At 40.2% G+C, this 21,255-nt stretch overlaps 1 protein-coding gene across 4 annotated transcripts in view; it reads right to left on the bottom strand.

Annotated features, from left to right (window-relative positions):
* Nucleotides 1–21,255, bottom strand: part of RASGRP1 (RAS guanyl releasing protein 1) — a 77,604-nt gene that overhangs the window by 29,431 nt on the left and 26,918 nt on the right. For all 4 annotated transcript variants that reach the window (XR_012159476.1, XM_073348850.1, XM_073348848.1 and 1 more), the window contains 7 exons: nucleotides 13,920–14,025; nucleotides 10,976–11,038; nucleotides 9,285–9,416; nucleotides 8,050–8,203; nucleotides 3,933–4,106; nucleotides 3,140–3,256; nucleotides 2,312–2,587 (listed from right to left, as the gene is read on the bottom strand). Coding sequence is in view for 3 of the 4 variants with exons in the window: in XM_073348850.1 (XP_073204951.1) it covers nucleotides 2,312–2,587; nucleotides 3,140–3,256; nucleotides 3,933–4,106; nucleotides 8,050–8,203; nucleotides 9,285–9,416; nucleotides 10,976–11,038; nucleotides 13,920–14,025 (1,022 nt within the window). In the remaining variant the exon portion in view is untranslated. The remainder of the gene's footprint in view (nucleotides 1–2,311; nucleotides 2,588–3,139; nucleotides 3,257–3,932; nucleotides 4,107–8,049; nucleotides 8,204–9,284; nucleotides 9,417–10,975; nucleotides 11,039–13,919; nucleotides 14,026–21,255) is intronic.

Genomic DNA, 21,255 nt, shown 5'->3' with positions numbered 1-21,255 from the left:
TTTTTTTAAAAAAGCTTGCCTACACCCCCTTTTGCCTCGGTTTCTGCAAATATTCCAGCAAATAAGCTTAGTGTCAGGAAGTTCTTGCAAATAACTGATTCTCAGCTGGTATTACATAATTTTCACAGGAAGTGAATTTGGAACTCTTGCATACAAATTAATGCTATAAAGCTGATTCTAGGAGTTATGCTTATGTAAGCGACAAAGGAATGTGTGTACAGGTCCCCCACTGTAACCAATCGAGAGCTTCAGCAGCTCATGCCCTTAGCTCTAGAGGTCCCTAGTTCAATTCCCGCTGTACCAGCCAAGATGGTGTCTCTCATACTTGTATAAGCAGGGCCCAGAAATATAGCATGTGACATGTCCAAACAAAACTGAACAAGGCTGCTCAAGTTTCTGATTTCAAATATATGCAAAAAACCACTTGAACAACCTACAGATCAAGAAATATTACTGCAGTAGTTGTAGTGATAATTTCAAATAACCTATAAATCTTAAACTGGTTTCTGGCAATTCAAAACAACAAGCTAATTTTGTCAAATAATATTTTCATTATGAATTAGTCACTCCTCCCTGCAATTACCACCACCTCTTCAAACTGACATGTCTGCTGATGCAAAAGCAGGTGACTAAAGGCAATGGGAAGGAGTAGGATGGAGGCCGATGTGAGCCTGGGGAAGGAATAGGCTAACCCCAGGCCCTGCAATGCTGGAGAGAAGCTACTATTGTCAGGTCTTCTTACAACAAACCCAGAGTAATGTACATCTGATACAGAGAGTCATAAAACACCCACCATTTTCAAGGCTTTGCACTGAAATTGTGAATGACTGCAGTTGTATACGTAAAATTATTTTTGCTCAAATGTTATGGAAAATAAGAAAGTTTAGGGACATAATCACTTTAAACAAGGTATTAAAAGCTTTTTTATTTTTATTTTTTTGGAGGGGTGGGGCTGGGGGAAATTCAGTACGTAGCAAGGCTCTGTAGGAAAACCTGACGGACTATGGTCCTGATTCAGTAACACAGGTGTTTTACTTCGAGCACATGGTAGTCTCAGTGGTAGAGCTACTCATGTGCTTAAAGTTAAGTACGTATTTAATTGCTTTGCTGAAACAGGGTCTGTAAGCTGAAAGCAAAACTGGGCCATCTTGTTCAATTGCAACCTGCTAAAAATAAACAGCACAATTTGGGAAAAGTAAGTACGTATCAAAAATTCTTCATAGTTTGATAATACTCTAGGAGCAACTAGAATCATAGACTCGTAGGACTGAAAGGGACCTCGAGAGATCATCTAGTCCAGTCCCCTGCACTCATGGCAGAACTAAGTATTATTTAGACCATCCTCTAACCTGCTAACTTGCTCTTAAAGATGTCCAATGATGGAGAACCTTCCTGGGCAAATTATTCCAGTGCTTAACCACCCTGACAGTCAGGAAGCTTTTCCTAATGTCCTACCTAAACCGCCCTTGCAGAAATTTAAGCCCATTGCTTCTTGTCCTATCCTCAGAGGTTAAGGAGAACAATTTTTCTCTGTCCTCCTTGTAACAACCTTTTATGTATTTGAAAACTGTTATCATGTACCTCCCTCAATCTTCTCTTCTCCAACTAAACAAACCCAACTTTTAAAATCTTCCCACATAGGTCATGTTTTCTAGACCTTTACTCTTTTTTGACTAAAACAATGATATTGAGACACACCCCCAACTCTAATTTAATTTGGAGAGCATCCCTGCAGAACTAGTAACATTGTCCTGGCAGAGATATTCCATAAACACAGGCTAATTCCAGACAATCTTTGCTGGTACCATACAGCAGCTTCACAAAGAAAAGTAAAATATTCCTCAGAACTGAGGTACCTTTATCCCAACAGCATCTTATGATGCCTCCCCATTCTCACGTTGAAGCAGCTACTACCTGTAACAGGCACAGCAAACCCCTCCAGCATGCCTGAAGACTTTTATAAGATCTTCTATCTTTCCAGGAGTATCTGGGGAGTAAAGGCAGCTCTGCCCCTAGTTAGTGCCTCCTTAGTGAAGGTGTGCAGGCCGTGCTTGCTAATGTAGAATGTCTCCATTCCTTCCTATAGAAATTACCCCAAGGAGACTACCAAACAGCCTGTATTATCAAATACCTTTTCCTATAGCCCGTGTCCTCACCGGGAGTACTGTGTAACCCCTACTATACCCGAAAAACCTTAGCTATTTTGTTTTCATATTAGCTGTAGCAAAGTATATATTTAGCTTTAAATGCTTGAGAAATGCATGAAAAGCTGTTCAAAATAGGCATTGTTTCTGTGATCTTAGAGACCTACCGTGAGCAGATGAACAAGATCCTTATTAGCTTCTAAGGGAGGTGCCATCTCCTGGAGTTGTATCAGTTCATTTATGTGGTTATACAGAGACTGCAGTTTATGCACATTAATTTTTTGGTCCTCTAAGTAATTTGGTATGGCCTCATAAAGGGAGATCAGGTCCTTCAAGTGGACCCCAAGGATCGGGATCTTAAAGTTAGTGCACTCATTGTAGGCACGTCGATAACTGTCATAGTTCCTATAAGATGAGAGCAGTTCTGTCATTTCATTAAACACCTAAAGAAAATAAACAAAGTAGCAAAATTAATCGCATTTTCTGTGTTCATGATTTTATTCATGTGAACATATTTGTCTCTTCAGATGGTATAGAGACAGCCCATGTTATTGTTCACTGACGTGTTTTTATCCTCCAGAAAGCCAAGCCAAGATTTACAAAACAAAACAGAAGGAAGTAACCCTAAAGGTCTAAATCTTCTGGCTTCAAATGAAACCTAGTTTACAACTGCTTACACAAATGTTACTGCCATTTAATAATATTTTAAAAAGCAATCCACCAATTTTTTCAGATTCTGAACCTCTTAATCCCTCAGATTTTAGCTTCACAAATTAAGATTATTTTTAATTAGGTATCCTTAAAAATACAGCCTCAAGTCATCAATTCCCCATCTTTCCCCAACCGCACTTCCATCACCACATATTTGGAATCTTTTAATCTGTAAATGTAATTGGGGGGAAAAATAAAAATTGTTTGCCTGAAGGTTGTCCAATCTGTATTACTTGATGTTATCTAAACTGTACGTTTATGATACTGAGGACAGTGATACTGACCTTGTTGACCTCATGAGGAACATAAGAACTTGTTTCCTTGAGTCTGGAGATAGAGCTGTGACAGAGACCTCCTATCACTGCCATTAAAGTATTGAAATTCTGCAACTGGTGGAGCTTCTGTATTGACAAACAATATCAATTACTTAAAGTTTGAAGTTGTGAAATGTATACATCCAAACTATGCTTTCCTTTTTAGCTGGGGCCTAGGTACTGTTGGTTCTACGGAGTTCCTAAAAATGTCCTTTGTAGCACATCATTCTTGGTTACCATTTTTAAACAATCTTACTCCATTTTTATACTCAAGTAGTGTTCTCATTTGTTGGAGTGCTGTGTGAGCTCTTCCTTTATACAAAAAGCCTTTTTATTCTACAAGCAGAGAGCATCTCCAAAGGACACCTCTCTTCAGTGCAAAGGTAAGATTTTAACATTGTTCAATGTTCCTGTTCAGGAGAATCTTGAGCATCTTCTCTTTATCAGTAATTCACTGGCAAATACGGTCTCTAAATAGTGACACCTCTGGAAGGTTAAGGAAAAGTATTGAGTGGTTCAAAAGGAAGTCTAGCTGCTTTGGGCAAACGGGTCTGTAATATGGGTCTCAAGGGAGAGACCTACTGCAGTTGAAAATAAGGTGATGCTCGATCATTTGGTATAAAAATAGAGACCACTGCCAACTCTCCTTCCCAGCTGACCCCACTGGAGAGTACAAGTAGTGGTGAAGAAGGAATAATTAAAGGGCTGACAGTTTCAAAGAAAGGACATATGACGAACCCAAAAAGGTCAAAGTGAAACTGACCTGTGCAACATGAATAAACTTGATGAATACTTCAGCCCGAAGCTGTGGTGTTGGCCTACTGAGTACCATTAGCTGTACCCATTGGGAGATACCATTACAAAGAGCAATGGACCTTTCCATTGTTGGATTCTCCTTTACGCAGCTGTTTACAATGTAATTCTGGTAATCTGAGAACTAAAAAACAAAAACAAGTTAAACCTCATCCAGACTTTGTATATTCCATGAAGCCTGTGTGCAGATATAGATCTTCTTACTAAATAAAATACAGTGACGTGTTATATATTTTATATTTATCTATAGGGCGGAAATCTTCCCCCATTCCTAAGCACTTCTCAGCACAGGGAGGTAGAGCAGCTTCAGTCTGGGAGCCAGGTGATGCTCCCCAAATGACCTTATGCCACTGTCAGATATAGGTAGCAAAGCTCCGTTCCACCATGTTCCTATCCTGTTCCCCCAGCACGCAATAATGCCAAAGATGAAAGGAGGACTGCTGGCGCAACAGGAAGCTATACCTCTGACAACTTGACACCAGTTGAGATTTCTCTTACATAAGGGGAATTCTCCCTACTGGCCACCTCTGGCCAAAATATGTCCACTTCACATTGCCTGAGTGGCAAAAAGTGGCTGTGATGAACCAAAGAATCCAGCTCATAATCTGTACTATGTACTATTCATGAAATGGAATGGTGGTGGAATTCTATCTCAATGCTTCCAATGTTTCACCTTCCTCTGCTGTGCTTGAAGGCAGACAAAGTGACAGGTATGTTGTCTTTTTATTTAGAGCTGTTAGTAAGCAGCAAGCATCTTTTGAATTAGGATCTCTCAAAGGGAGGTTCTTGTGGGGTATGTAAGTGATCATGATTTAGAATGCTAGTGCCCAGCAACTTCTGACTTTTACTGTTAGTGAAAACAAATTGAGTTTTCTTCTATGCACCCATTCCAAAGGAAATTGACTGATGTGAATTAACTAAATATTACAGCGGCAAAGAGTCCTGTGGCACCTTATAGACTAACAGACGTATTGGAGCATAAGCTTTCGTGGGTGAATACCTACTTCATTGGATGCATGTAGTGGAAATTTCCAGAAGCAGGTATAAATATTCAAGCAAGAATCAGGCTAGGGATAATAAGGTTAGTTCAAACATCCTCCCTGATTGAACAATTCTGACTTATTAAATTTTATTTTATACCAAGTGGAAAATTAATTTCTCTAGTAAGCCTATAAGAACAGAAACTAGAAGAGACGGATCTGTAACAAAAAGTAGTAAATTGTCAGCTCATCAAGATGCTTTATGTTCCCTACAGCCTCTTTCTTATTTTTTTTCTTTTTTTTTTAAACTAATAAGAGCTATCAGCCATTCAAAATCCATGTAAAAAAGCAGAGATGACAACAGACAACCTTGGTTTGTTCCCCTTGCTAAATTAAAAATGGAATAGATTTTAACACTAATAAGCAGAGTTGTCTGTGAGATTACAGAGTGTTCACATCCATTGTTTGAATTTTGGACCAAAGCCAGATTTGGCAACAAGATGGAACCCAAGCAGCCACTCTACAGAGCTGGATAATTTTTCAGTATTTAACTATATAAATTATTGTCTTTGTATTGGTTTCAGTACAATAATGAATACATTTGATTAGATTATCTTGGTTACCAGAAGTTCTCCCTTCTGGAAAAGTCCAGAAGGCTTCCCTATAATGTTGGGCACATTTTTATATAATGTATTAGACAAGCTTTCAGAAGAATGTTGGTGTCTGAATTATTATTAAGGTTATTTAACAAGGTTGCAATGGAAAGTAATTTTGCACAGAGCGAATAAACATACCTTTTCATCTCCGACTTGTATTTGCACTAAGAACAAACATAGTTCATCTGCCCCAAACTGAACAAGACAAAGGCTGAGTGAAACAACTGAAAACAGCATAGACTCATAGATGGCCAATGTGAGAGATCTGAGTTCAAAGGTCGTTTTGTCCTTGCTCTAGCTTGCAACATTGGAGCAATGATGTTTTCAGATTGGAGCATTTGAATATCAGTCATTCATCAGCCTCCCTTAGTATCTTTTTTAGATAATTATGGAGGGGGATCTATTAACAATCCTGTTACAAGGTTGCATCCCACAACTAGATAGGAAAAGGAGTGGAATTCAAATGGCAAAATTGCGGCCCAGAATGCTGGGGACATTGCAGTGGTGAAATATCATAGACCTGATTTCTGAGTACTTGGGTATTTTTTGTAAAATGGAAACCACCGTAAGTCTTGTAACACCATTAAACGGCGTTCACCAGTACACTGTCCTAAAAAAACTCTCATTCTCTGTAAGCGTCTCCTTAGGTTCAAATGGCTTAACCTATATAGGTCCTAAATCTCGAAATAGCTATCACACCCTACGAACAAACACATGTGTTATCCCACCATTCTGTAACAATTCCATCAAACTCAAAAGCTCAGCTCTTTTAACCAGTGATTTTGCAATGGTAATATCTTGTTCACACTGGACATGCTCAGAGAATTAAACACTGACATTAACACATTTGGATGGAATGACTAGAAATTAAAGCCAGACAAATTCAAATGAGAAATACAGGGTTTTGTTTTTTTTTTTGGGGGGGGTGGGGGTAGAGAAATACAGTTGTCCGGAGGTGGGCTTCCCCCTGAAAAAAAAAACCCAGTGAGGGTAATTAACCTTTGGAACAAACTACCAAGAGAAGTGGTGGATTCTCTCTCTCAGTATAAAAACTGAATGCCTTTTTTGGAAGATATGCTATAGTCAGACACAAGCTCCTGGACACAATACAGGAAATACTGGATGAACATTAACGATTTGATGGTAACTTCTAGCCTTAGAATGAATTAATGTACGAATAGTTACTCTCATGTTACCATTATATCATCTAATTTGCATAGTCTCAGCCATAACAGGGACAAAGATTAGGCTACTATAGTAGGGAGGCATTCTGCAAGGAGTTAAATAATCACATTGTTTAATGGATAAAGCATTTTCTTTTCCTAACCAAGTCCCAGTGAACTAATTTTTTATCTCAGATTATCACTAGTAAAGTATGCAGGAACCTATGTTACACAGCTAAGTAACTGGCTGAGAACTATGAGGGAACCAAGACTCTGACTGTGCATCATACTTGTTATTCCCATTAATCATTAATTAGTGTCTGCACAGAGTTTTGAAAATGTTAAGCATTATGTAATCATTAAGTATTATTACTGCCTACAGGTAGGACCCTATGCATAAATGCGTGACTTCAGTCCTAAGGCTGTTAGATTTTAACTAACACATGAGGAGTCACGTACCTGGAGCTTAAAATAAAGTGCACTGCTGCATGACTAGGAGAGGTTTTTTTGCAATCTGTTCAACATCCCTCTAACTGCAAAACTTACACTTCAGATTCTAGTGCTACCATCCAAAAGATGAGTCTCTTTGTTCTTTTAGCTGTGCATCTTATCTCAGCAGCTTTAAAACCAGTATTGTACATATTTCCGGGGTGGGGAAAGGAGCAACTATACCCACTGCCCCTCCTTGCTGCTTTGAACCTGCTGTGCACTCTTTTGTTTGACACACAAAGAATACCAAACCATACTGGCCTTTTCTTTAGTGTGACAAAGAAAAAAAAAGACAGTCAGGTACAGCCCCCATTGGCCTGTTTAAAACAAAGTGTTACTTCAATATTTAAGGGGTTTCAGGGCTCTTCAGGAGCCCTTGTAAAGAAGTGCTGCAGCACCCCTCTGCTGTCATAGTGGGGTGAGTACCCCAGGGAGACAATCAGGCAGCCTAGCTCCTGTAGTGCTTTGCTCTCCCCATTCTCCAGTCTCCCTCACCACCACCTCTCTCCCCTCCCCGCAATGCCACTTGCATCAGCTTAAACACTGTTTTGAGTGAAAGGACATGGCTTGTTCCTCAACCTCTCCTTCCTGATTCAATCTACTATCTGAATATAAGGAGGATCAAAACTCTCTGCCTTGTCCACTGCTAGCTCCCCCAACCCAATACACGCACTTTTTGTAAAGACAAAGTAAGGATCAGGATGAAAGTGAGTCCAACTGCATGCACAGAAGGTTAGTTGTTTTGTTCTGTTTTTCCTAGCCAAAAGCTGATCACTTACTGATATTCTTCGGAAGGACTTAAATTCAAGGTAGGTGAGGTGGTCTGATAGCTCTTCCGGCTCTAGATGATCAAAGAGAAGTGAGACTTTCCTTTTCTTACTGGTGTTGGGCTTTATCCGCTGTGTAAGCTTTCGGGACCAATCCCGGGAATTTCTTTTTATAAAAAATAGGAAAAAGTTTACACGAAAATGGAGGTTGCTTTTTGCAGGAAAACTAATTTACATTTCCCCCAAAACAAAAAACTGTATCAGTTGCATGATTTATTGCAGCTGAAAACCAATGAATGATTTGAATTTCAAAAGAACAATTTCTTTATATTCATTATGAATGATGGACATTATGACATATGCAGTGTAGTTGTAGCCATGTTGGTCCCAGGATATTAGAGAGACATGGTGGGTGAGGTAGTATCTTTTACTGGAAGTTGGTCCAATAAAAGATATTATGACAACAGTCCTGTTGAATGCTTTTAGCTTGCATTTTAAAAGTACTCTTTAAAGATAGTAAAATTACATTATGAAATAGAATACAGCCATAGTGATATCTCCTCAGCATTGCTGTGTTTAACTCTCTCCAGTTTGCTGTATCCATTGAATCAAATCCCAGTCCCATTAAAGTCAATGGGATTCAGTGGCAACAGGATTTGGTCTGTCCATTATGCCTTAGTTATTCTCAGGAGAGAGCCACGTGAGATATAGCCCCTGTGCACTTTATTTTTCTAGGTGTATCCTTGACCAGATAATAAGACCAGCAACAACACATAAAATAACATTAGGAATTAGACATAATGAAATGAACCCTATATTGTCTTCCTAGTGATTTGAACTTTGGCTTTTAAAAAGTTCACTGTTTTACCCCATGTACACTCTGAGTAAAATGTGTTCTCCTTTTTCACTGCGCTTTCAAGGAATTAAGTCTTTCAAAATCTTAAAGTCTTCTGTGTGCCTTAAAGTGAAGTTTACCCTGTTCAGAGGATTGGCACAAGATCTCCGCAACAATTTAGTTAAACTTAAGCCATATTTTGAGAGCTTTAATAGGACAAATTGTCACATGCTGGCCCTTTGCACAGGGGTAAATTTCACGCTCAGTAAACTGAGATCTTTTGCACATAGCTAATATAGGACACTTGGAAATATTCCTAATCTAGCTATTGGAGATGGGTTACTATTATTTTAGGGAAGTGAGATGGTAATATTGTTTTGTTTTCCAAACAAATTAAAACCTTGACACTCACATTTGAGTTGTGTCAATTAGGCGACAGTGTAACTCCTCACCATTAGCTCTCACCAATTTCTGAAATTCCTCCATGGTGTTAGTTAGACTAGAATCCATTTTGAACATGATCCAGAACTCTGTTATCCAATACCTATTGTAAATGGAAAATACAATAATAAAATAGAGAATTTTGCTGGTTATTTGTGTAATTGAAACACCAGTAATGCTGCAAGGCAAACATCCAGTCTGGTTTATAACTGCTATGCTCTTTTGGTCATTCAGATTTTAAATTTTGCTTCAAAGTACCTTCTCCAAAGTACACTGTTCTATCAAATAGAGAGTTTATAATGCAAGAATCAAACACTTGTATTGACACTACCAACTCTCTCTTATTGCTTTGTAATGATTGTGTATGTGACAAACTTCAACGTATCTGATCATCTCAACATATTATCTACACATACATATATATCAAACAACACAGTGAGCTGGCTCAGTGCTCAGACCTTTAAATATATTGGGCAGATCCTCAGCTTGTGTAAATCAGTGTAGCTCCACTGGCTTCAATGAAGCTACACAGATTTACACGAGCCAAGGATCTAGCCTGTTACTTTTTCTTTATATGGTGCTTATCTGTACCGCCAAATTCTACAACAAACTCATAATTTCTTGAAATCACTTAGTTTGACAGTGAAGGCAATGCCTCGTTCTAGGATTATTTTTGTTTATTATATATTGGGTGGGGGAATGGAAACCCGCCACCCACAAATAAATAGAAATCTTTTTGGGTGATACAGTTTAAATTGATATATACAAGGTATTTCCTGAGAAACAGTGCCTTGTACATAAGGTGGTCAGATTGCATGTATTATGTCTCATTATTCCATTCAGCTTATTTGGCTTGTAAGCCAGGCACACACACAACCTGGGTTTTCTCTAATAAATGGACATGTGTACTCTCCTCTAGGTGTGTGCATTTGTGAATTTTACATGTGCACAATTTGAAAATTCCATAATGTCCTGTAAAATACTGAACCATTCTGCACTAATGAAGTACCCCTTTTTGAGATAGTAAAATGGTCATTATTAAAAAGCCGACATTTGCCAGCATCTACCATTTATTTCTTGGTCTAAGTACTGATGAAAGTATTAGTGCTATGCAAAAACTGTTGGCAAATGCTGACTCTCTAATAAAAACATTCTTTAAACTAAAATATCAACCATTAAATTAAATGTAATAGAAGGAAAAAGGAAATAATTTCCTAGGGTAACACTGCAATTGATTAAGAACAACTCCTTATTGAATGCATATAGCCCAATTATTCAACATTGCTTTATTTGAAAGAGAAAACTGTATGGTAACATAGGGCCCAATTCAACCAGCTGCTGATCACTCTCCACTTTCAGTGATGTCAATACAAGTTGAGGGTGCTGAGGTTTTTGGATGCTCAGGGTCGTAATTATGCACCCGTAACAGGGAGCTGAATTCATCCATTGATTTTAATGGATTTGTGGGCCATTGTGCAGAGATTTGTGCAAGTAAAACTTTAAGGAAGGCTGTGGAAGATCATTCCTCTTTTGAATGCTAACTTAAGAAATGCAAAGTCACTCTTACTTGTGGCACCACATGACCAGCCTGAACAATAATAGCGAGCATGACATTGTATCACTTATTTTATTTCACAGATACGCGATGCAAAAAATTCTTACCTTACAAAATAGCATATCTTTACACAAAGCCCAGAAGATTTCTTTTCTAAAGCATCCAGATATGTAGAGAACTGTTAAGGAAAACATGGCAGTTCACCCACGATCTGAGACTTGACACGTTCAGCATTTCTTGGGGCCTGATCCAATGCTCACTGATTGAAGCTAGTGGGAACTTTTCCATTGCCTTCTGTGGACATTGGATCAGGGCTCTGATGCATATTATTCTTCTGAAATCATTAGTGAAAGACAGATATAAATAGGACAGTTATAAATAACACTGACGTATTTCACCAAGTGCTGAGAGGTGTTAAGTAGTTAAATGAACCTTTGCTTTTCAGTTTGCTTCTTGGTAATTTTATTCCTAGTTTTCATTAGGACTTATCCATTCATACAGCTTGTTAAAGTATGAAACAAAAGGTTATAAAATAGTACTAAATTCATCAAGGACCATTTTTATGGAGAACTGCCTGTAACTGTTGGAGAGAAATATAATGCTGGAGAGAAATATTTCTGAAGTGTGAAATTTATATTAACTGCAGAGAGAACATTTATTTTTATTCTATAAACGGTAATTTACATATAGAATCATAGAATATTAGGGTTGGAAGAGACCTCAAGAAGTCATTTAGTCCAATCCCCTGCGCAAAGTAGGACCAACGCCAACTAAATCATCCCAACCAGGGCTTTGTCAAGCCGGCCCTTAAAAACCTCTAAGGATGGAGATTCCACCACCTGCATAGGTAACCCATTCCAGTGCTTCACCACCCTCATAGTTAAATAGTGTTTCCTAATATCCAACCTAGACCTCCCCCACTGCAACTTGAGACCACCTCCCCCAGTGCTTCTTATTCTGTCATCTGCCACCACTGAGAATAGCCTAGCTCCATCCTCTTTGGAACCCCACTTCAGGTAGTTGAAGGCTGCTATCAAATCCCCCCTCACTCTTCTCTCCTGCAGACTAATAAGCCCAGTTCCCTCAGCCTCTCCTCATAAATCATGTGCCCCAGCCCCCGCCCCCAATCATTTTTATTGCCCTCCACTGGACTCTCTCCAATTTGTCCACTTCCCTTCTGTAGTGGGGGGACCAAAACTGGATGCAATACTCCATGTGTGGCCTCACCAGTGCTGAATAGAGGGGAATAATTACTTCCCTCAATCTGCTGGCAATGCTCCTACTAATACAGCCATGGTATACATGGAAGATCAGTTCAGGAAAAATATGGGCATTATGGATATTTTTCTCCTGCAGATCTTTTATGCATCTCTTTACGAGGTATTGTGCACCTATTCAAAGAAGATAATTTACAGACTGTCAGAGGGCCAGATCAATCTAAATGGGACTCAGATCTTCTGCAAATTGACCAGAGCTGGTCATGTATTTTTGAGAGATGAAGAGTGGTGGAACTGCAAATTTGAAGGCAACTTCAAAAACCTCAAAGCCCAGATTAGCTGATCCATTCAAATCTGCTTTACTCCACCACTGACTTTGCAAATACATATATCTGGCTGGAAAGTCTGTGTGTGTGGAATTTAAAAATTGACAAGTGAATTACTTCCCTGACTGCAGAAAACCCAAGTTCCATAGGGAAGATGTAAACAATTATTTTGTTCCATTATTAAAAAAAATGATCAGAAAGGAGTGGGGACTCTCAGCCACAGCTTGAAGTGAATTTGAACCCAACTCCTATTTATTGAGGATTGAGGCCTCTATAATTGATCACATGGTATATTTGGGTTGGTGCGGAATCAAGTCCCCTTTGTTTCTACTATTGTAGAGCAAAACCCCTTCACTTTAATATATCTATATCTATCTATCTTATTTACAGGTGACTGACATAATTTTGCCTTCACTTACAAAGGTGCTACTCCAGTTGTAGATAACTATTATTATTACCGATTGAAAACAGGATTGTTTTCTTGACTGTGGGAAGCAAGTTGCCTCTGTAAGTCAGCTATTTGTTTGGTTTACACTGTAAACGGGAATGGCTCAATGTACATGAGAATTGAGCCCCATATCTTGTTATTTCTGAGGAAATGCAAAACCCTAAATTAAATGACAATTATTCTACAACCCAAAAAGTAACTGCCTGATATCTTGGATGCTGCATATTGTGGGTATCTAGGGAAGTCTGACTGCTAATGTCATGGCAGGTCTGTTTTGCAAAGCTATGCTAATTGGAAACCAATAACAATTAGAGTTGTGGGGGGAAGTACTAACTAAAACAAGTTCTACCAAGTAAATGCCTGACTCAGCGGTTCCTGGTGTCTCTCAGGATTGGTTCCTAATTATGTTATGATCCATTAATTATGAACAAACATTCAGTAAAGCTAATAGAGTTAGGCAGTATCTTCCAACAGCTAAGAATCCTCTAGATAAAAGAGAGCAGTTATGCCAGTATTCATGCTTTTAGCATCTTTTTTATGAGCATCTGATGGGCCACAAACTCATTTTGTGAAAATATATTTTCACAGAACTTTGAGGCCCCAAAATATGATAATTAGACTGGGGAGTGTTTTAAAATTTACCCACTTCATTTTTGGAACATTTTAACTTTTATTTGCATGGAGAAGGTAATTCAACACGTGCATATCTTTCAATGATTTTCAGATATAGACTAGGTTAGCATAATATGAAGATCTTTCTGTACATAAATAATTACAAATACTGGGTCTGAGATTGCAACGGCCACGTAATTTGCTGGAAAGCCTTCTCCATATACCTTCTACCCTAGATCATTGATAACATCTCCCTAGGTTTGTTTTAAAATAAGCAGACTTTTCTTAAGCACTAAATTTAGCCTTTCAGTTATCATGAGATGCAGAGGTGAATCCACCAATTTATTAATATAGACCTGTAGGTTGTATACACTTTACTTACCGTTCAGTCAATGTATTTCTGTATTACCTTACCTTAATAACTACAGGTGAGCATTATAAAGGATATAGATCAATTAGTTTTCGGAGCACATCCTCAGAAGGGATGATAACTCTGTGCATGGTCAGTGTTATCTGTAGCAGCTGGTTGTTTTTACATAGGTTTCCTTCTGAATCTGAAAAGTGAGGTGAAGCATTCTTATCAGGAACATAATAAGACTTGTCATACAAGAGGATAGGGTTTTTTTCAGCTTTCTGTTCTGATCAGGCTGGTTCACATAAGCAATATCAGAGACAGTAGCTACTCTCAGGTTTCAGAGTAGCAGCTGTGTTAGTCTGTATCCACAAAAAGAAAAGGAGGACTTGTGGCACCTTAGAGACTATTTATTTGAGCATAAGCTTTCGTGAGCTACAGCTGAAGTGAGCTGTAGCTCACGAAAGCTTATGCTCAAATAAATGTTAGTCTCTAAGGTGCCACAAGTCCTCCTTTTCTTTTTAGTAGCTACCCTGTTGCATCAGTGAGATGAGATTATTTTGCAAGCAGAGGTGCATAGAAATCATTTGTACTTGCATAAAATATTTCATCCAAGGATTTGAAAGCCTTTTACAAAGATTAATTCAACCTCAAAACATCCTGCAGAGATACACAAGTATAACGGCCCCAATCCAGCAAAGCTCATAAGCGTATGTTTAATTTTAAGCAAGTGAGTATAACCATTGAAACAAATTGATAAATTGAGGTGGAGAGGTTAGGTGAGGTGACTTATCCAAATCAAACAGCGAATCAGTAGCGGAACTGGATGTAGGTCCCAACAGGCAGATTTTTAAAAGGGCACATGCAGTTTTCTGCACACCTGACTTGCATGCCCAAGACCTTAGGGTACACACAGAAGTCAGGATTTACACTTGCACACAGCTATGCATGCACAATCCTAAGAAGAGTGTGTATATCAGGAGATTTTGCATGTGCAGAAGTCCAGCGACGTGCCCACTTAAGAAAAAAAAAATCTAGCCCCAAAAGTCTTAATACAAGTTCTCTTACTTTATCCCTTACATTCACTGTACTACTGTTAGTTTTTAGATACACATTTGTGTTTCCCGTATCTCTACTTGGGAAGAATCCAGGACATCAAGTATTTCAGATATGTTTAAATTAACATTACTGTAAATTTGTTACATAAATGCAAATATAATTACACCGAGTATTTTATAAAAATTCAAAGAAGGTATTTTATACCAACTCTGGAGAGAGAGGCTTCGCTTCTTCTTCAACGCTTAGTCAGACTGTCGGCCGTAGTGATAGTTCGCCATTTGGTCTGTTCCTGCGCAACCGCAAAGGTTTGACCGTCTGAGAGTCCAACATGGGAACAGACTTGATAAACCCATTTAATAGGGGGTCTTCCTCTGGGCCACCTCCACCTCTCGGTTGGTGGAATTTTATCCCGGATGTTACATGCCACACGGAAAACGATGTTCGCTGGAACGTCTTGTGGCATCCTTGCGACATGTCCGAAAAGTGTAAGGCGCTGCCTGCGGACAATGGCCCTAGTAGTCCGTAGACCTGAACGACCATAAATATCTGCATTACAGATTAAGTCATTCCACTTTATGCCCAATATACAACATTGACATTTTGTGTGGAAAGCCTTCAGCTTTGTCCAGTCTGTGTGGCATACTGTCCATGTTGTACGGCTGCAAAACAATATAGGAAGGATACAAGTCGAATAAATCCTGAACTTGGTTGTCGTACTAAGATGATGTTGATTCCATATCCGTTGTAAACAGCCCATGGCAGATGCTGCGATGCCAATCCAATGGAGAACCTCTGTGTGAGAACTGAAGGAGCTGGTAAGCATAGAATCCAGATAACAAAAGCTGGAAACCGATTTGATGGTTTCATTGTTCAAAGAGATTGGAGTCACAGGTGGACCTGGTCCTAGATTTTGCAGTTTTGTCTTTGATCATGAAACATGGAGACCAATCTTAGCTGACTCCTACTCCGTATGCTGGAGTGCCTCACAAAACCTTTTGGGGCTCTGTACTAAAAAAGCAATGTCATCAGCATAGTCAAGGTCTTTGAGCAAGAGATGACTGATCTCAATGCCTATGAACCTGATGGAATGATGCATTATGAAATCCATTGCCTGACAAAAGAGTGCAGGGGCCAGAATGCAACCCTGCCTAACACCAGATATTGATTTAAAAGGTGCTGACATCCCGTTCCCCAGACTAACATGGGCAGTGGTTCCATTATCAAGGAAACCTACACCCTTTAAGGCCTTCCATAACGTGACATGGTCTACTGAATCAAATGCAGCCTTAATATCAACATACACTACATGCAGGGGCTTTCTGAACTCACGATGTATCTCCGACAACAAGTAAAGGGCCAAAATGGCATCTAATGCGGACCTGTTCTTCGTAAAACCTGACTGTTGGGGGACGACATTTCTGGTGTGGCAAAGGCTCCAGGCACGCCAGCAAAACATGCGCAAATACCTTCTCTGGAACGGAGAGCAAGGTGATCGGCCTGTAGCTCTTACATTCACTGCGCGGTCCCTTGCCCTTACAGAGTGAGATCACAATACCTTCCTTCCAGGCGGTTGGCAGAGTTCCAGTTCTCCACACCAGACGAAAGATGGCCAGAAGTGATTCTGCTGCAGGATCAATAGCACATTTTAGCAGCTCTATGGGGATGCCATCAGCACTGGCTTTGTGTCCGTTTTTCAGTTTAGAGATGACACACTTCACTTCATCCAATGTTGGTGCATCAGTACAAATGTCTGAAGCCGGAACCACAGTGACTGCCAGATCATCCATCTCCGAACAAGAGGCAGCTGAAGGATGATTCAGGACACTATGATAACACTCCACCCAGCGTGAGAGAATGTCATCATCCAATTTAACTGGATGGCCTTGGCTATCATTCAGGATGCCATTTGTAGTGACTACCTCTTGACCCCTGGGGTTGCAAATGGCATGGAATACTAGCTTCAAGTTGCCCCGGCTAAGCCAAATTCGACATCATCCGCCACTTGGTTATAATATGCCTCATGATCGCTGAGTGCCAGGGTGTTAAATTTTCACTTCAGCTGATTACGAGTGCACTTATCACCATGCTGGTGAGTTGCGGCCTTCAATTTAATTATCTGGAAGGCCTCCTCCAATACCCGGCGTTGGCGTGCTGGATGCCTATAGCCAATCATCTGCTCAGCAAATTGGTTGCGGGTAGAAGTGAACAGGGACCAGGCAACCTCCACGTCATCTGGCAGATTAGCTAGAGCCGAGAATGTGTTGCTTTGACATTGATACAAAACCTGTTGCTAAACCTGGCACACGTAGTGCATCGATGTCAAACTTCTTCATCATCATAGAGGGCTTACCTGCTCGTTGGAACATCAACACCATACTGGCGACCAATAGATGGTGGAGAGGCTGGCTGGTTCAAATAAAAATTTGACTGACTTGCGATTTGAAAATAAAATGTAATCTGTTTGAGTGCTTTTAACTATATTCCCCTCTAAGAGCCTGCATTTATGTTACAAGTTGAGAAGAACAGCTGAAAACCAAAATAGCATAAACATCTTCTTGAAACAATGCTTAATCAGGAGAAGGCAAAATGGAAACAGTAGGCAAAACCCCAGAAACGCAGCATATTTTGCTGCACATATTGTTAGAGGAAAAACATTTCAAGTTGCATATCACCCCATGGAGGTGTTGTCAAGGTTAATCCACCTAAAAAACAATATAATGAAGAGGCAGATATCAGGTAAGGGTTTTGGTGCTATCTGAAGGTGCCAACTGGGGAAGGTGGACTCCAGATCTGAAATCTCTCCTACTAATCAAAAATCTAGGATGAAAAGCCTCCCTAAGTCTTTGCCTAAGGATGCAAATTCAGCCTCTTTCTCCTGTGTCTGAGTTGTACATCAAAAGATAGGAGAAGCTGGGTCACTTAAGTCAACAGTTTGTAAATTTCTTCAGCACTGGTGCCTCAGCTCACTCACTTTAATGAAGATTTCTGTATTATGGCTCTCCCTGTGCTAAATACAGGACATCTAGCAGACAAAATAAGATATTGATCTACCATCATTTCATAGCCAATTTTTATTGACTCAGGAAACATCCTAGAACTTCTCCCTAACCCCTCCAAGTCAATTTAGGGTCCTTTTAACCTTGTGGGATTTTGAAACATGTCCCACTTCTTCTTGAACTGCTTACTTTGGTTGCTGGCTGTGAGGGGGTGTTCACCACACACCACCCAGGAAGGGTTTAAGGTAGCTCAGAAGGGGCTAATTAACCTAGTAGGCTGCACCTGGAGGGAGATTTAGGCTTGACTAACAAGCATTAATTGAAGATGGAGCCCATCTGGGCAGGAGTAGGCAGGGCTTGTATAAAGCCAGGAAGGGAGAACAGAAGGGGGCTACAGCATAGAAGTTTGCAGTCACTTTCTGGGTGTAGGGAGGAGAGAAGAACAAAACCCATTAGGGGAGCAGAAGTCCTGGGATCCTGACCCCTGAGGAAGCTGGAAAAGAAAGCCGGTGGAGGGCAGATTAGGAAGGAGAGTGGGAAGACTTGCCTGGAATGGCACCTGGACAGCTACTCCAGTGAGACTTCCTTACCCTGGAAGGGGGAAAACTGTATAGTGACCTGGTTGGTGGGCCAATCCACAAAGACAAAGCACTGCAATTCCTAGAGAGCAAGAGGAGCCATGGCATAAGCGAGCAAAGGAAGGGGTATCAGACTGGGCAGAACTAATTCCCAGATGCAGGCACAAGGGGTGTCCCAACGGTGAGTAACGCCTGTTATGCTGGCTCCGACAAACGGTGGTGTGTTTTTTCTTGTATCGTTTTTGGAATTACACTGTCCAAATTGTTTACACGGTAGTTCCCTCTTCAACATCTGTTTGACTAAAGCTTTAGAATTAATAGCCATCTTCATTTTTAATGATGCACTAATTTTCTTTCTGGATCATTTATAACTTTTAGTTGTTTCCTCAACCCATCAGCCCGTTTATAAGCAATCAAGCTAAATCTGGTCAAACTGAACTCATTTACATGCCAGTAAACTGAAACATTTTGGTTGCACTCCATTAAACCCTTTCATACACATCTTCCTTTAATAGTTCCACAAATATCGCCGCTATATTGTTCTCCACTGAGACTGGGCTAGTCTGCCTGAAGACAGGCCTAGTTTATGGATCACATATCTTAATCTGTAAGGGACCAATTCTGGCTTCAGTTACATGGGTGGGAGTCTCTAGGCCTTGCAGTCATATAACTGAGGGCAGAATTGGGCCCTAGCTGCATATAAAGAGCATATGAGCAGCAAAAAGAAAACACCATAATATGGATGCATATGGTTGTGCAAAAGAAACCCACACTGGCTGTAGGGTGACTGTTGTATATTTTGCACAGAAACACTTTGGCCTTAACAGCTTACTTTCTTTAAAGGATTAAGTGTGTGTTTTTGAATAAAAGCATCTTGATAGACAAAAATTCTATGTCCATATCCTGGGACGCTGCTCTGGCAGGATAATGTGGACAGAAAGGGGGCTTGAGCAGCCAGCTGAAGATTCCCTTTGTTCAGGGAACCCCTAGGTGGCATAAATCTGATAGTTTGATTTAATACCATCTGTTCCTGCTCCTCCTGGTGCAGACAGAGTACTGAAGAGACTGGAGAACATGAGCCTGGAGCATGCTGTATTCTGGCAACTCTGGGCCAATAGAACAGGGTCCCTAGGGGTAGAGTACACTGATGAGAGCAGCCTGAGGATAAGCTGACTTGAATGAGGGGCTGAGCCAGCTCCATTTCCCCCAGGATAAAGGGAAGGCAGTAAAAAGCATGGAAATGTACTTTCTCTTTAGAGATTTTCATCTCTGAATATTTTGACAGCTTCAAGAGGAAAAGCCTCAGCAGGCAGTTTTAGAGAAGAATTTTTTGTGTACTTCTTAACAGGCCTGCTAACAGCACATCCTTGTTAGATGGGCCATGAGGGTGTGCAGGTGCACTTACCGCTAGTGAGAAGTAGTGGACATTCTGGCAGGCAGATAAATGAACGGAGACCATTTTGAATTGCCCATAACATATAGGGGGAATGCAGTGGACATAATATATCTAGACCTCAGTAGGCTTTTGACATAGTCCAACATGACATTCTGATAAGGAAGCTGGAGAAATACAGGTTTGGTGGAACTACAATTAAGTGGATCTATAACTGGTTAAACAACCACAAACAAAGAGTAACTATCAGTGGAATTATGTCAGATTGGAGGGAAGTCTCAAGTGGGGTTCCACAGGGATCTGTTCTGGACCTGGTGTTCCAGATCTTAATTACCTGGATGTAAGTAAGAGCATACTGACCTCATTTTCAGATGCGACAAAGCTGGGGGTGGGGAGTTGCCAAGACTTTGGAGGACAGAGCTAAAATTCAGAGGGATCTTGATAAACTGGAAAACTGGGCTATAGACAACAAAATAAAATTAACTAAAGACAAATGTAAGGCATTTAGGGAACAAAAACCAAATGCACAAATACAGAATGGGGAGTAACCAGCTTGGCAGCAGCTCTGCTGAGAAGGATCTGGGAGTTGTGGTGGATCACAGACTCCACATGAGTCAGCAATGTGATACCATTGCAAAAAAAGCAAATAAAATTTTAGGTTGCATTAACATAGGCATAGCAGGCAAGTCACAGGAGGCGATAGTACCACTCTTCATGGCACTGGTTAGGCCTCAGCTGGAATATAGTGTCCAATTTTGGTCACCAATGTATAGAAAGGATGTGGAGAATCTGGAAAGGATCCAGAGGCGAGCAACAAAGATGAAACAAAGTGATGGAAGGCAAGGCATATGAGCAAAGGCTGAAGGAACTGGGTATGTTTAGTTTGGAAGAGAGGAGTTTAAGGGGGGACAGGATAGCTTTCTTCAAAAACTTGAAAGGCTGCCATAGAAAAGATGGACTACATGCAATGGGGTCAAACTACAGCACAGCAGATTTAGATTAAATCTCAGGAAAAACTCCCTAACAATAAAAAACAGTAGGACAATGGAACAGACTGTCTCTGGAGGTTGTAGAAGCTCCTTCACCGGAGGTTTTCAAAAGGAGGCCGGACAGCCATCTGCCTTGTATGGTTTAGATACAACAAATCCTGCATCTTGGCAGGGGGTTAGACTAGATGACCCCTGCGATCTCTTCTAACACTATGATTCTATAAACTCACTCTATTCCCCCAAAATGGAAATGTCCTTGAAAGTCAATTAACAACCTTTTGGTTTCCATGTGTGCAAGTGGATAGAAAGTATTCTGACTCCTGAACCAAAACATCTGTTTGTAGGCTTCAATTCCCTTCAAGGAACCAATAAGACATTAAAGCTCAGTGTTAGCAATTGGTATTTTGACCTGAAGCA

This window comes from Lepidochelys kempii, chromosome 6 (genome assembly GCF_965140265.1).
Source record: "Lepidochelys kempii isolate rLepKem1 chromosome 6, rLepKem1.hap2, whole genome shotgun sequence".
Lineage (NCBI taxonomy): Eukaryota > Metazoa > Chordata > Testudines > Cheloniidae > Lepidochelys > Lepidochelys kempii.
This window is presented reverse-complemented; position numbering and strand designations above follow the sequence as displayed.